The sequence below is a fragment of the Lepeophtheirus salmonis genome, chromosome 8 (assembly GCF_016086655.4).
Source record: "Lepeophtheirus salmonis chromosome 8, UVic_Lsal_1.4, whole genome shotgun sequence".
NCBI classification, from domain to species: domain Eukaryota; kingdom Metazoa; phylum Arthropoda; class Copepoda; order Siphonostomatoida; family Caligidae; genus Lepeophtheirus; species Lepeophtheirus salmonis.
In genome coordinates, this window is record NC_052138.2 from 17536684 (window position 1) to 17552781 (window position 16098).

Consider the following 16098-nt stretch of genomic DNA (forward strand, 5'->3'; position numbering starts at 1 on the left):
AAACTGACTGAATGATTCCATAGAAAGAGGACACATGTCTTTAGATTTGGAGACTTTGATATGATGGGAAGATTAGCGGCTGATTTTAATTTTTGTTTTTCACCGAGATACTACCAAGAGTCACTAGAAAAGATGACTAAAATTGATTTTGCTCATTTTCATAAATTCTAATTGCAAAATTGTCATAGCAACAACATCAAAGTGTTTACGATTTCCTCCGTGCTGGTATCAGGAAAGAGAAGACTGCAGATACCTTTAGTTCTGACCTTAATCTCATTGGATTTGTAGTTTAGAGTGTCTTAGACCCGAATCTCTACAGCACCCTCATCAAAATTTGTATTCGCTCAGAACTACCGTTATGAGAACATGGTACGCCATGGATATGTCTAATACTATACTTATATATTACTTATATGTCTATTCTACTGCTAATCTGTTCACCAGCATGTCAAGGCTGTTATTACATTCGAATAAAAAATATAGCAAAATATAGTATTTAAACATATCTCAAATTGGTTTTGAGTTGTCTTTTGTTGATTTCATAAAAAATCAAATTTTTCGTAATTAAGTAATGCTACTGTAAGTTTTGAGTCCCCATTTTGTATGAAAAATATAATAAAGACATATTAAAGAAATGCAATCAAATATATAGACTCATCGCTATTTGATATTAGAACTGGGAGATAGACCGAAATTCGAATTTTGACAATTTAATCGGGTTGTAGAATTAATTGTGCGACATGATTAATTTTTCCATAGATCAAAACAGTGTTCAACTTTTGGCAACAATTTTATAGCATAGTTAATGGTACTTAAACTATAATTAATTTCTTATTTTGGCAGTTAAAGCTCCAGGGTACGTTAATTTAACACAAAGTATATATGAGTAAATTCCTGAACCTTTAATAAAGTATCTACAAAAAAATTAGAAAAAGAAAATAGTCATTTTTTCCATATTTAAAATATGTATCATGTTACCCAAATAGCGTGTGCCAGCGTTTTTTCCCCTCAAACTATTATTATTATTCTTTCATTTATGAGGAGAGAACACATATGTATTGATATATGTATTACGTGTGAGGGTGCTCATGAAACACAAGGAGAAACAATGGCGATTTCTGGGGGAGTTATTCTTTTTTTTTTTTTTAAAGCAAAATTTGTATTTTAGCCTACCCCAAAATACTCCTTAAATGCTGGGTATCACCGCTTGTATATAATAATCTTAGTAAACAGCTATACAACATTTATTTAAAAGAAATATTCGATCAAGAGTATCGGTGATGAATCTCCAAATGTAACATTTGTATACCTAGATTCTTATCATATTTAATTGTTACCCTAAAAAAAAGATTTATAATTACTGCAGGCATTCAAAATAGCCTCAAGCAACATGTATCACTAATTATGCTATTACAACTACTAATTTTAGACTTTCAAATAATATAAATAATATTAGAATTCATGTATTTAAAAGATACAAGCGTAAAAATCAAGTTATAAATATTGATAATAAATTAAGCTTGAAAGAAATTGAATACCCCATAGGCCTATAATAGATTGATATAAAATTTAGGTAAATTATAGGTACAATATATATATTGATCTTAAAGTTTATCAAAAAAAAACAACACACTATTTCATTGAAATTTATAGCATTGTAGCTATCTTAATTATCTATTGTTGCGGTTCGAGTATTTTATTTTCGTTTTTTAAGCATGCAAGAAAGATTTAATTCCATACTTATTTATGTTTTAAACGTGCAAATTGAGACAATTAAGAAGACTTTGATGGATGTGAGGTATTTTTTACCTTTGTCCTAAACGTTGGGTTATATTTTTTGCTAGAGTGGTTTGATCCTAAGCTTTTGATTAAGATTTTTTATTTATTTATTTTGCATTTATAGCCATCCGTCACTTACCTTCAAATCCCAACGCTATTATCCACTGGGTTCCCAAGAATAATTTACAAAAATAAAACTTTTTTTATACTCAGTAGTTGTTAAATATATTTCTATAAGCCTCTGTGAGCAAATTAAAAATTAACATAATCTATTATTTATCATCAAAGGTGGGGAAAAGTCATTATACTGCAAGTCCAAGTTGAATCTCAAGTCTTTTCTCACAAGTCTAATTAAGGTCCATGTCTTTGAACATTTTTATTGAGTTTGAGTTCATTTTAAGTCCATAATCATATTATAAGATTTTATGTGCTGGGTATGAAATAGTTTTCGAGTCGAGTCGTAAGACTCAGTTATGGAGTCCAAGTCAAATTGCGAGCCTTTGCTTGTGACATCAAGTATTGTCACAATTATAGAGTCCAAGTCCCTACCTCAGCTAAGTACATATGTATATGACTGATATATGATTGACATATAATTACATTAGAATACAATAATAATATCTTGAATCGCCAATAGCTTGATTGTATGAGTGTTTTGAACTACTAACTCTCAATTTGGAGGATAAGGAGTGATCTCTTGTGTTTCTAGCATGTTTTTTGCTTAGTCATTCAAAAAGGTCAACAACTCATCTCACCTCAGAAAATTTCCATGCAAAATATTTTTAGATTGTCTACTACTCACACAGAAACTAATTGCTATTGAATGGAAGTAATTTTTTTTTTTAAACTCCAGTAGTTAAGTTCAAATCTGAATAATTAGCCGTCTCCACATTCAAGTGGTTATTTGTCCATTTAAAACTTTATTTGGGGTTCATAGTTGTTATATAAAATAATAAGTGGTAGTTATTTTCAAAGTTCACAATTTTATCTGCCCTCATCCCATTTCCGTACAAACCGGGCATAATAAAAACGCATAATAATGGAAAGTGAGTCCAGTGCGTTGTTTATTCTGTTCAATTTAAATGGTAAAATAGACATCGCATTTTTGGTGGCAAGTGGTGAGGTGCACTACTTGATTCGTTCAAAACTTCCCAAAACGTGTCGAGTAGGATGGTAAATACCTACTGACTATCTTTTTTCGGAAGTATTGTAACCCAGATACGGCCAAAGTAGTTTGATTTGTTGAGAAAATAAGTACAAAATTGAGAAGAATCCCAGGCAATTGATGAATGCGATCACTTACAGTTTCGACATAGCATCTCGTTTAACTATCCATCATTTAATCAATGAATACCTACGGTACTAACAGTTATATTTTTCGGTAGGGGAACCCCATCTAAACAGGGATAGAAGTATAACCCGAAAGAAGGCCTTGATCAAGCTAAAACAGAAGCCTCCCGTGAATAATCTTGTCTGGTCAAACCTAGAAGAATAAATCTGGGAACAACATATGGTTGGCAAAATAGTTTATAAGGTACATAGGATCATGAAGGCCAAGTACCAACAGGAGTTTGGTTAGCAGTGAGAGTCACTTAATGCCACCCTTCATCTTCAAGCAGGGCATGAAGGTCAACATCAAAGACAACATTATTGTTCTGCACAAAGAAGTATTTCCCTGGATGTACAGCATCATGAAAGAACAATTTTGGATCTGTCAGCAAGCCAGGGCTTCCTGTCTCACCAGCATTATCTAATCAATTTTCTTGATTGATATACGTCTCACCAAGTTCTTGACCTCCTAACTCGCCGAAATTATACCCTTTAAACTATTTTATTGAGGCAATGCTGAACAGGTTTCTAATGAAGGTCCCCGCAGCACCACAAGATCCCTGAGAGCTGATATAAGGAGGACCTTCTGGACTTTACGCAGTGGGACAGCCATAAAGGCAGTGGGACTTTGCGAATATAAGGTCCTAGCTAACGCCAATTTTATTGATTGAATGTCAAATTTATGCTATAATGTTTATTTTTGAGAAAATTTTAATAAAATCAGTTTAGAAATAAAGTGACTGCAGCAATTTAATTTTTTTTATAGCTCAAAACGTTTAGATGAACCACCCTTTATAAGTAACTGCAGACAAAATTAATTCTTAATTACTATTGTGATAAATAATTTAAAATAGTAAATGAAGAAGATAATATTACAATTTGTAGACTATAGAGGATACATTATTTCCAAATTTCATATTCATCGTATGTGTAGATAAATAATTAAAGCATATATAAAAACATTCTTTGAAAACTCAATAATTAATTCCTGAATTTGTCAATAATTAAAAAAATAATGAACGACTATTCCCTAAAAAAATATGGATAGAGGACGCGTGTTATAAATTAAAAATTGACAATGAAGATGGAGCATAAATGTACAAGATATTAGAAGAATAGAGGAAAATAAACACCCAGGGAAGAAACAAAGCGGTATATATCTTTGAATAGGAAAACCTTGGGTTTATTGAAAACACATTTTGTTTATTATGCTGACACAATAGCAGTGCTGTAACCATCAGGGCCCATGCCCAAATATTTTTTAGTTTCCAGTTTTGGTACTGGAATCAGTACAAAAGTATTGATATTCTGACAACATTTCTTTAGAATCTTTGTAATTTTGATTATTCATTATGCAAATACGAATTTAATTAGATACAAATGTATTTATATATTTGTTAAAAAAAATATTTAAAAAACAAAACAATTAGCATTGCCAAACCGCATCCCACTAAAGTTATTTTCTTGATTGGCCAAGAAAATATTCATACTTATGTATGTTCATTACTTATAATTTATGATCAAACTTTGCAAATTCAGGTGTGTAAATATGTTTTTTGAATTACACATTTTAAAGGAGAACTTTTGTACACAAGTAAACAACAATATCGAGGAATAGTCAAGTCACAATTTTGCATTTATTTTACATATCTAATAAAAATATAAATAATAAATAAGTTTATTCGACTAGATTTTAAAAAGTATAAATAAAAATAATACTACATGAAATTAACTTGCAAAAAGATACAATCACAGCCATTAATAAACAAAAATAAACAAACAAACATAAAGTAAAGTAAACTTTTACTGCAAAAATGGAAAGAAGAAAAACAAAGCCCACTAGAGAGGGTTTTTGTTAAACCGAAGCTTCATTAATGATACTGATACTTCTCTTTGGTGAGTGATAACGGACAGATCCACCGTGTTGTGAGAGCGGTGTAGCGGGTCTGTGATAGTAGGAATCAATAGGAGTGTTATCCAAATGAATATTTGGATTTTGCCGAAAAAGAGACCATTTTCTTTTTACAGTAGGAGCTACAAAGGATGACATTTCAGAGTTGGAACTATTATTCAGGGCCCCGTTCTCCAAAATCAAATTTTGTTCATATTCAGATAATACGAGATGATTCTCAACCTTGTCACAGGATGTTATGTTATCAAGAAGGAATTCCTCAAAGTCTTCCATGTCAAAGAGCTCATCTGGCAAGTCCATGTCAGCCACGCCTTCTTCTTCATCATCAAAGTCAATATCATTGAGTCCACTGCGGTCCTTTTGTTGGGAGGAGGAATTCCTTTTCTTTTGAAGGGCGAGGATGTCGTTGATCGTGATGGAGTTTTGTAGGAGGGCAATGGGAGACTCGATTTCATCATCGTGATCATCTGTGAAAGATACCTTTCTCTCCTTAATTCGAACTGCCCCTCCTGAAGCCTTACTCCCTCCTCTTCCGAAGTCATCATCTTGATCAAAAGGGATCTTAATCTCTGAAGTGTCACCAATAATGCCCTTGACAATTGAGACACTCTCTGACAGAGCCACTTTCTTTGTACTTCGATGATAGCGTTTGCGATGTCTCTTACGAAGGTTGCGTCGGTGGAAGTTGATTGCAACCATGACAAGACTACCAATCATTACACTGACGGCACTAAGGATATACCCATAGCGTTTTCCGTAATAGGAATTTATGTAACCTGGAAGAAGAAAAATTATATGAAATTCTCAATAAATATTAAATAGGTTTTTCATTAATTTAATTAAATTGTTGTCAAAAAGTTTTTCAATTAAATTGATGGATTTATTGAAGCTAAAAAAGTTTTATCATTACAGCAATATGTTATAATTTACATTGTATGTATTTATCATTTAAACTCATTTTTTAAAATGCTTTTATAAATTATGTATATATACAATATTCTAAATAAGAATACCAAATAAAAAAAAATGCTTACAGGCATGAAATATGAGTAATAAAAAACTTACATTTAATACATATTAGTACTACTCCAAATAAGTTATAAATCAATATATAATATTGATATTCATATTTGAATTACCATCGATAAAGGTACCTAATATAATTCAGTAATAAATTATCTTATAAAACTACTTTTATACTAAACAAGACATCCTAACTAAGGTAGGTATATGTAATAGAATAACAAGTCTCCCTTTGGGACTTGTTTTTATTATATATTAATGCATGTATGTACTGTCTCAGATGGAGATTAAACATATAAGTGTTGTATTAGATTAATATTAAACATAAAAAGATTTATGAAGGGAATAGGAAAGCATAAGGCTTGATGTCATACTGATAACTTATGTATTCATAAATTATACACATCGCTTCATATTTCATTTTATTTTAATCGTAGTAGATCCTTTGCCAAGTACCCATGTACATAGATAGCTTTAAGACTTTTGGGAGACGAAGTCAATCTACTCGTTGGTACAACATAAACACTTGATAGTCTAATATATCGTAAGGTCTATATAATGACATATAAAGCTACTATTGAAAAGAACAATTGTCATTAAATCTAAAGCTTGTTTGATAGTTTCTATTAAGTACATGGCAGGAAATTCCAATTGTTAATTATTTAAATTAATATATAAATCAATTTGCAAAGATAAATTGGCGCCTGGTTAGGCCTATTGATAGACATTCTTATAATCATATATCTTGCAAAAATAATAAGGAGGGGAGGGGGGGAGGGGTATTATGAGCAATATTTGTGCAATTTCATACATATTAATTTATGTCTGTGTTTCTGTCAGGAATTTCACATTCGAGTAGAATTTCTTTAAATATATTATAAAATTGTAAATATTTTGTGGTCTAACAATAGGCAAAAAAGCGTGTTCCCGTAATGTCAGCCATCTTGGGGGCTTAAACAACCAAATATTATAAGATTATTAACTATTTTTAAAATATTTTTTTTAAATGGTAAACAACTGCCTTGAACCTATTTGTATGTCAAAATTGACTGATAAATATAATGAATTAAATAAACCCTCTCTTTCAAAAATGTACCTCTAAAATATCTGACGTCAATATTCATTAAATCATTATACGTATGTACATTTAGTGTAAGCAATAAATAAACTATGTATTATATTTTTGAAGATCATATATTTTTCTCCAAAAATCCTACTTTTCTTTTTACTAATTCATACAAAACATAGTTAATTATCAAATTCCAGCCATTTTCAGTATCTATTAATTGGATTTAAGTCAAATATCAAGTTTGTTTTTATAAGGTAACGTGCAGTTTTCAATAACGGTGTTAAGTCTTTTTTTAAAGCCAATGCAGAAAGTTTTTTTAATATCTTTTTTATCTGTAAATATATAAACAGGCGCAAGGGAGGGGTGTAATTTAGTATCTAAAGAAGAGCAACAAAAGTATGCAACAATATTTGAGACCAATTTTATAAATAAAAAATTATTCATTTATTTTCTTGTACAAAAAACATTTCCTTTTAGATACTTTTAATAAAATAAGACATTTCTTTAGCGACGATGTATTTTAGAAAGGTCAAACATTGGCTCAATTTTTTATATTACTTGGGGTGGGTAATTGCCCGAATATACATAAATTAATTTTTTCCTTATTTACAGCCCTTGGCAGTACTTTTTTCAGTATAGCTAAATTAAACAAATAAAGTTAAGATCTTAGTTATTTCTTCTCCCCAAGTTTCATTCATATATCTTGAAAAATGAATTCAAAAGAATTGCTACTGTGGTTGAAGAATCCAAATTTATTGTGCTTATGCACTATGTCTTGCCTGGTTGTAGGTCAATTAGTCTAAGAGTGATTATTTGTTGCATCCCAATGGAGCTCCCTGCCACATATAGAGGAAGAACAAGGCCTTTTACAAGTCCAAATTTGTTAATTTCTGGGGCTTGTACTTCTAGCCCCATCAACTCGTAACTTCAACCCCATGGAACGTTATTGGTAGAGCACCGTAGGGAACACGTTCAACAGCATTGACTCCCTCAAGTCAGTTACAAGGGAGGCATGGGAGGTCCCGTCATTTTGGCAAAACTGTCATTGCAGCTGATGTAAAATACTTTGATTACTTCAAATAGTACTTATTGAACTCTCAATTAACGAAATTTTATTTCTAAATTATAATAAATATATGGTGGAATTGACGTAGCTCATGAACAACGCGCTCGGAAAAAATCATACTCTTTAACTCAGTGTGTGTAGGTTCGCGCGCGGTCATTCTCAGAAAAAGAAGTATACTTTTGTTATAAGGACTTTACAAAAGATTCCTAGGTTAGATGGAGTAAATATAGTACTATAATGCTTACTAGTACTTTAATCAGTGCAGTTCCATCTCACCAATTAAAGGAACATTAAAAAAAATATATATATATGGTTATGTAACCACCTCTCAAATTTTTTAAAGTTTCTTTACGCCCGCACTGTACAAATTAATTGGCTTAGTATTGTTAGTTTTTTCACATCAAGGAGGAACAATTGCCCTTTCTGATCACCCGTATCCTATCCCTATACTCTAGAGCAACAATATGACGTCACTTTACAGTCTGCAACGTAGGTCAAAACATTTTATAGAGCATATGGCACACTTAGAGAAAGAAAGATAATCCAGTGGTTGTCATTGCCACTTTTTTATATTCAGATTTTAAAATAGATATAAAAAAACGCATACATTGAAAAATATTTCTCCTTGAAAAGGTTCCGCACATAGATCATTCTAAACATATATTTATATGTAGACAGTACAAATATAAGTATATGTGTGTATCTTTGTGCTAAGAATAATATTAAAAAAAAAAACATTGAGCAAGTGCATATAACCAAAAAAAAAAAAAGCATAAAAAAATGAAAGATAGTATCGAATTTATGAGCTTTTTTCTGGGAAAATAGTACACATTATTATAAGATAAGATACTTTTGTAGCGCTTTGTTGGTAATTATGTACCTTTAATGCAAATATTGATGAACATCAAAATTCATTCCGCAAATTTTTTTTCTCCCAATAACAATAATAAAATATTTGTCTGTTGGAGGATCATACTCAAATATATATCTGTACAATGACACATTCTCTAAGGTCATTGTAAAAAAATGTAAATAATAATAAATTGATAAATATCATTTTTTTTTTTTTGTTGGGTAAAACTCGTGAAGCAAAATATACATGTCATTGAAGATATTTTGAATTAAAACAAGTTCCATTTATGATGGAGTATGGTTGTAAAGGTATGTATGTATACTTTAAAATACATACGTTAGTATAACCAATGTGACATAACTGGTTTGTATTGGTGTAAAAAAGTTGGCTTGGGTGTTTGCATGATTTTTTTTGACATATAGTGTATTATGTTTTTTATCTATTTTGTACCAAAACGATAATATTTTGGGAAAAAACAAAGAACATTTTGTAACTTTCATTCGGAAAAAACCATATTATAAATTATAATCGTACAATCCATATCCTTAACATGATGTTCTCATTATGGAGGTCTGCCATCATTAGTTTATAAGGAAAAAAATCTAGCGTTGAATTCGATATTATTCGAGCTCGAAAAAAAAACACTCTGTAATTTGTTGAATAATACTCGAACTCTTCCAAAATATGTTGTGCAGGGATAGGATTGTGGTAAAAAGTAATATTGTGGTTGGTTTACATTATCATTGTGAGACAAAATTCATGTGTGTAATATCATCGTGAAGCACCATCATTGTAAGTAAGAAAAAACTATCCTGTACAATTTCATTGGAATTATATTATATTCTGGAAAACAAATTATTGAAAAATAAAAAAATTAATCCACAGCTGCAGCTTCGATGATCATTCAGGATTCCTTCTAATATCCAAAAATAGAACCCACCCTCAAGTTTTACAGGTAAATTGCTGGATCCCAAGATAGTTTAAATACCAACACCGCTGCATTTACAAGCTTCATTGACTTCTTCTAATATACTATATTACATCCTGTCCCAAGGGTTCTTCAGATAAACTGATAAGCCTGAAGGCATGTTAAATTTCTCCACTTATGCTTCTTTGAACATTAAGAAACCATTTTAATATCCCAAAATAAAGCTCGGTCCATTAATAGTGCAGGTTGACTTCTGGACCCCAAGACTTTTTGCATTAAGCATGAAGATATAAGACGGATTTGTCATTGGATTCCAGCAGTTTAACTGAACAACCTTTTGGCACAACTGTTGTTGCCAAATGCAAGTTAAATTATTCTGCTGCTGCTATCTTGAACATTATGGGCTACTTCTAATATCACAAAATACAAAACAGCCCTCAGGTTGTACAGGTAAAGTTCTGATCTTTCATGGCATGTTTTTTCATCATAGTTTTATTGCCCAAATATAATATAATTGCATTGAAATGTTAGACAATAATATTGTCTTGCAATTAAATTACTCAAAATCATATGGCTTACAATGATGTTGCCCACGACAACTTTGTCTCACAATGATAATGTACAAAACAATTTTACCACACAACGATATTATTTGAATAATTTTGTCCGAAACTTTTTTACCACAATCATTTTAAAGTAAACCCTTAAATTGTAGTTAAAGTTTATTTAAAAAAATCAAGACTCTATCTAAAAGTATCTTTACTATATTTTTGTTTGACTTTTTTTTCAAATAATATTGTTTTACAGTCGTATCAAGTCGATTCCCTAACTACACTTAGCTTTTTTTTTTTTTTGAAGCCATTAAATGAAATTTTGTTAAGATTTATTAGAAATTTGTACAAATTGTTGAATAACTAGATTATCAAAAACTATGCTTCCAACTTACAGTTTTTTTTATAAAAATTGTCATGTCAGTCAAAATGTTATTTATATGTATACATAGTAGCTACTTTTATTTTGTAAATTCTTACAGTGGTGAATATAGTTTTTGATCCATATGTTTCAACAACATACAATATAATATCTAATCAGATTCGAGAAATTTAATAAAAACCCAAATATACAAGTTTAAATGCGTACACATATATGGACCAACCTAGAATAAAAAGGATTTCAACATGTGGTCAGTACATTGAAGGAAAAATATCATTACGGAAAATGGTTTGAATATGAAGTAAGAATCTAGAGAGTAAACCTTCACATTTAGATAAATTAATCAAACTCTGTGGGATTTTTGGTAGTAAAACTCCTTAAAATACCTAATAAATGAAACGACTTATTCCTTATTTGGCGATAACTTTCATAATTTACAAAAAATGCCCAACTTCAATATAAAAACAATAATGATGACTCATATCTTACCAGAAATAGGAACTCCAATAATATTTGGTAATGCCATTGCAAATTGAGTAAAGCCCCAAGCTCTTGCAAAATTACGCGCCCGCACTTTTTCGTAGATGTACATTTTGAGTGTATAATTATATGCTCCAATGCAGACTCCATAAGTCCAGACGAAAAACACATAGCCCAAATAGCCCTCTATGGCAAGTAGGGAAAACATAGAAAGCCCTGTTAGGAATAAACTACCCTGACAAAGGTACTGACGAGGTACTCGACACTCTTTGGTACTCATGACAATAAAGATCCCACAAACGACACAGCCTATTGTCCAAGCCAGACCCAAGTAAATTTGAAGAAGATCCAAGAGATGACCTCTTATCCCTTCCAAAAATGCTTGTTGAATCTGTCAATTCAAATGGATTTAGATAAAATGAATCTCTCATCTATTATGTTTGTGTGCTACTTACAAGAAAATATATTGGCACGTTCAGACCAAAAGAAGAAATTGAAATGGAGAGAAGGATGATTTGAACCGTTCTGCTCCTTAAACTTGAAAAGTCTAAAAAAGGTGGGTTATCGTCAATGATTCTATTTCCAATGGTGATATTGTGTTTTTCCTTGTCCTTGTTTTTGATCTTTCTCTTTTGTGATTTTAGATGAAGTATGGCACGTCTTTGAGGATGATACAAAGATGCAGAGCGATAAAAAATGCCCAAAAAGAAAGACAAAAAAAGGATACCAGTCAGTGCTTGAAGACCTAATCGCCATCCAATCCGTCTGTAAGGGTAAAAAGTACACACATTTATAATGATTAATTATTGGGTATGTTTTGTTCAGATTATTTATTTATAATCTATGAGTATGATTATATAATCTATAGATAAATCTTTACCCTATAGCAAATTTAATGAAATATGACATGATGGATAATCCAACTCCAGAGCCGGAAACCAAAAAGATTTCCATTAATTCTCTTTTACGTTTAAAATACTGACCAACCATAAGGGTTGTAGGATCTCGGGACATACCAACCCCAATGCCTAAAGGAGGAGGGGAGAAAAAAAATCATTAATTTTTTATGTGAGTACCCTAAAAAACTAATGGTGAATGAAGGCTTCAATGTTTTGTCTATCATAAAAACATTGAATATTTTACATAACTCAATTTAAAAGGAAATATATTGAAAAAAATAGTATTTTTTTTTTTTTCACTTTTTAAGGCCATGTTTAGCTTATTCAATAAGCTTTTAATGAAACAGACATATGTACATTTAAATGTATATCTAACAAATTTTAATGCCTTTTTTTTCTTAAATAAAACATACATATTTTAACAAAAATATTTGGTAAAAAAACACAGATATAACCATGTATTTTGTTGTAAATATATTCAAAAGGGGTACATACCAACCATGGTTCCATAACTAAAGAAGAGTTGATGAAATTGGCTGGCAAAGGATGTAAAAAGACATCCCAAAGCTGTTATTAAGCCGCCTAAAACAGCTGTCAGTCTTGTTGACTTGAGCCGACAAACGGCTATAGTAAAGGGAGAGATCAATAGAGAAACAGATGTGGACATGGCACCTAGCCAACCTGAAAAAGAGAAAAACAAAATGAATCCTTTTAATATGAAAAAAAATATGTTAAAATGTTTTACAATTGTCTTAAGGTGTGTATTTATAATATTTTCTTGTCAGAATGGACAAAATGACAAACTAACAATAATCACGCAACTCTACTTTTTAACATTAATTTATATATGATTTTATGAGAATTCATTGATTCTTAAATTTCCTCTCTTATTTTTTATGGTTAAATGCGTATTAAAAAATCATTAACCTGAGGAATGTTAAAAGGTAAGAACATTCATTATAATGTAGTTAAATGATTTGTTATGCTAGGGCAGTAGTTTTAATATTTATTTTGTCTTTTTCTCTGTGTTGAATGGAATTTTAATAGAGCATTGTCCTTTTGTTTTCAATTTATAAGTAAATGGGTATGGTAGTATTAAGTTTATTTCTAGGGGTGTCACGGTCCCAAAAGTTTGGGTTCGTGCATCTAAAGAACGTGATCAAATTGGAGGTAATGGCAGCCCAAATTAATAAACTTTGTGAAAAATATTAGCCTATGATGTCATCATCTATCTATCTCGGGTATCCGGGAGATATAACAAATCGTTAATTTACCAAAATGAGTTAAAAGTAATTGTTAAATTATTCACAGATATAGAATTATAATTCAGTTAAACTTGGGGATTGTTAATAGTATACTCTGTGAGCTGCATAGTTATGAGTTGGAAAAGAAGAGTAGTGTCTTCTGTGAGGCGGGGATAAATGATAATAAAAGTTTACCGTGCAGTTACAAATCTCCACTCATTTTATTAAGTATATTAGGCTCTGCAAGAACTGTGGAAAGACATATAATAATACACTTCATGCGTTTCTAGACTGCCCTGCCATCTATATCCTCAAATATTTTGTATCCATAATCCTTAAAAGGTTAAAATAAAAAATAATTTTTTTTAAAGGTCTTGTTCTTTTTGGAACTTCAAAGAAGAATAGTGGAACTTCTAAGGTAACAAGAGCCCTGACCTTTGCAATTCTTAATTTTAAAGCCCTCATCGCCAGCCGACTAACTACCTATCAGCCTATTCGGGAAGGTAGGTTAAGAGGTATTATCTTGACAGCTTAGGTCCGCTATATCTCTCTCACAATGAAAATTCCCAAATCAGGATTTGAGTCATGCTAACAGTTAATTTGCATGTTAACTTTTTTTTTTTAAAAGATTGATTTTAGAATATTAATGAAAATTCTACCTAAGAGCATTAAGTATAAACTATATTGTTTATTTATGTACTTGTTAAGCAATTGCTTCAGTTTATTTATGTATGTATGTTCAGGGGCGTCTGCAAGGTGGGGGTGGGGCTAGAAAAATGGCCTCAAAATGGATAAATTTAAATAAATCACATATATGAGACAAAAAATCATCCCCCCCTTAAAAAAATCAATATAAGGAGTTGTAAAAAGGTCATTAAGAAAAAGAAAATTTAAAAAAAAGGTCAGTTGTTACAGAAAAACAAACAACCAAGCCCCTCCCAAATAAAATAATCCTGCAGACTCCACTGATGTTCTATATATAATATATACATAAGCCAAATAAGGAATGTTGAAGAAGAAAAAAATACGAGGTGATTTAAATTCAATCCATCAATGTTCAATACACAATAAAAGGGGGAGGGGGAGAAAATATGACAGATGAAAACTAAATGCACTTTAAATTTTAATTTAATTAATTTATATGAATAATAAATACACACTTATGAAGCCATAACTAAGAATGCTGTTAAGCTATTCCATTTAGCCTGTACAAATATGTATAATAATTAAAGATACTTAAAGTTTTAGAGAAATAATTCAATGTGTAAACTTGAGTAGAACTTTTCTGTAATCTAAATAAAATTTGGAACAAGCTGACAAATTTTATATATTTTTCACAATACTCTATATTATAATATACAAATATAATGTAATTATGTTGCTATAACATTTTTTTTGCTCAATAAAAAGGGACGTGTGCAACCATCTTATATATCAACTGTCTCAGTTTGATAAGATAACAACTGATGCACAAATGCATATTTTTCATACAAAACAAATTTCAAGAAAATTTGCTTAATAATTCGAATATAATGCAACTTACTCTTCCAAGTCAACCCTTTGCTCAACAACTGGACTTATTTAGATAGGATAACTCAATTCGAAGGTGTTTTTTTGTTCATACTTTAAATTGGAGATTAGATTTTGTAGAGAAAGCCAAAAATCTCCACCCATATTATTTAAATACAATGGAATGATTGTCTTATTTTTTCTAAGGCTCTACACCCTTGTTGTTAAATTTCAAGCATAATCGAATTTTTACACAATTATACTTAGAGATCAAAAAACATTGTTGTATTTGATTAGTAAATATATCCAATTGAAACACTTTTTTCATATTTAACATAGCAGACTTAATTAAATCTCTCAAACTTTCCTTTAAAAAGAAAAAACAATAGAGGTTTCAAAATTATATGATGGTTGGGTAATTAGACTACCATTATCCCAAACCAATGGATTATTCTTCAAATGAGTATTAAGAACATGTTGTCAATTAACAAGATATGTATTGTATAATTCGACTTGAGTAGATAAAAGATCACATCACTAATAAAAGGCAAGAATAGAGAGTTCAACAGCTTAAAAAAATTGGAGTTGTTCATGAGGATTAGGTTGATGACTTTTAACTCCCTTTTTCAGAATTAAATTTCTGTATTGATAATGAATGGAACTTTTGCCAAAAAAGGAAGTAAAACACCATTATTTAATTCTAATAAAAAAAAAGTCATACATAAGCCTTTTTTAAATGGTGATGAGGTCATTCATATAAATATATTTGTATTTATTACATTTGTGTAATTATTTTATTAATATTTTTAAGGGTCCCGACAAATAAATACTACAGATTCTCTTTCAAACAAATTAACATAACCTTAATATACTAAACTAATACTGAGACACATTTTGATACCCAAAATTGTACTGAACTAAGAGTATTGTGGTAACAAAACTCTCTCTATAGGTATATTAAAATATACTTAATCATGATATAAATAATTATCTTATTACCAAATAATATATTTACTTTGAGATTTAATTAATTTTTACTGTTTTTTTTTTTTAATATTAACTAGAAAGTGGATA

The 16098-nt window shown here is 30.4% G+C and overlaps 1 protein-coding gene across 2 annotated transcripts in view; it reads right to left on the reverse strand.

The window, feature by feature from the left end:
- Positions 1-4720: 4720 nt before the first annotated feature.
- LOC121123169 (monocarboxylate transporter 2) overlaps positions 4721-16098 on the reverse strand; it is a 59677-nt gene continuing 48299 nt past the window's right edge. For both annotated transcript variants that reach the window (XM_040718292.2, XM_040718293.2), the window contains exons 3-7: positions 12767-12952; positions 12253-12400; positions 11828-12137; positions 11382-11763; positions 4721-5796 (exon numbers count right to left, since the gene is read on the reverse strand). In XM_040718292.2, the coding sequence (XP_040574226.1) occupies positions 4964-5796; positions 11382-11763; positions 11828-12137; positions 12253-12400; positions 12767-12952 (1859 nt within the window). In that variant the 3' untranslated portion in view covers positions 4721-4963. The remainder of the gene's footprint in view (positions 5797-11381; positions 11764-11827; positions 12138-12252; positions 12401-12766; positions 12953-16098) is intronic.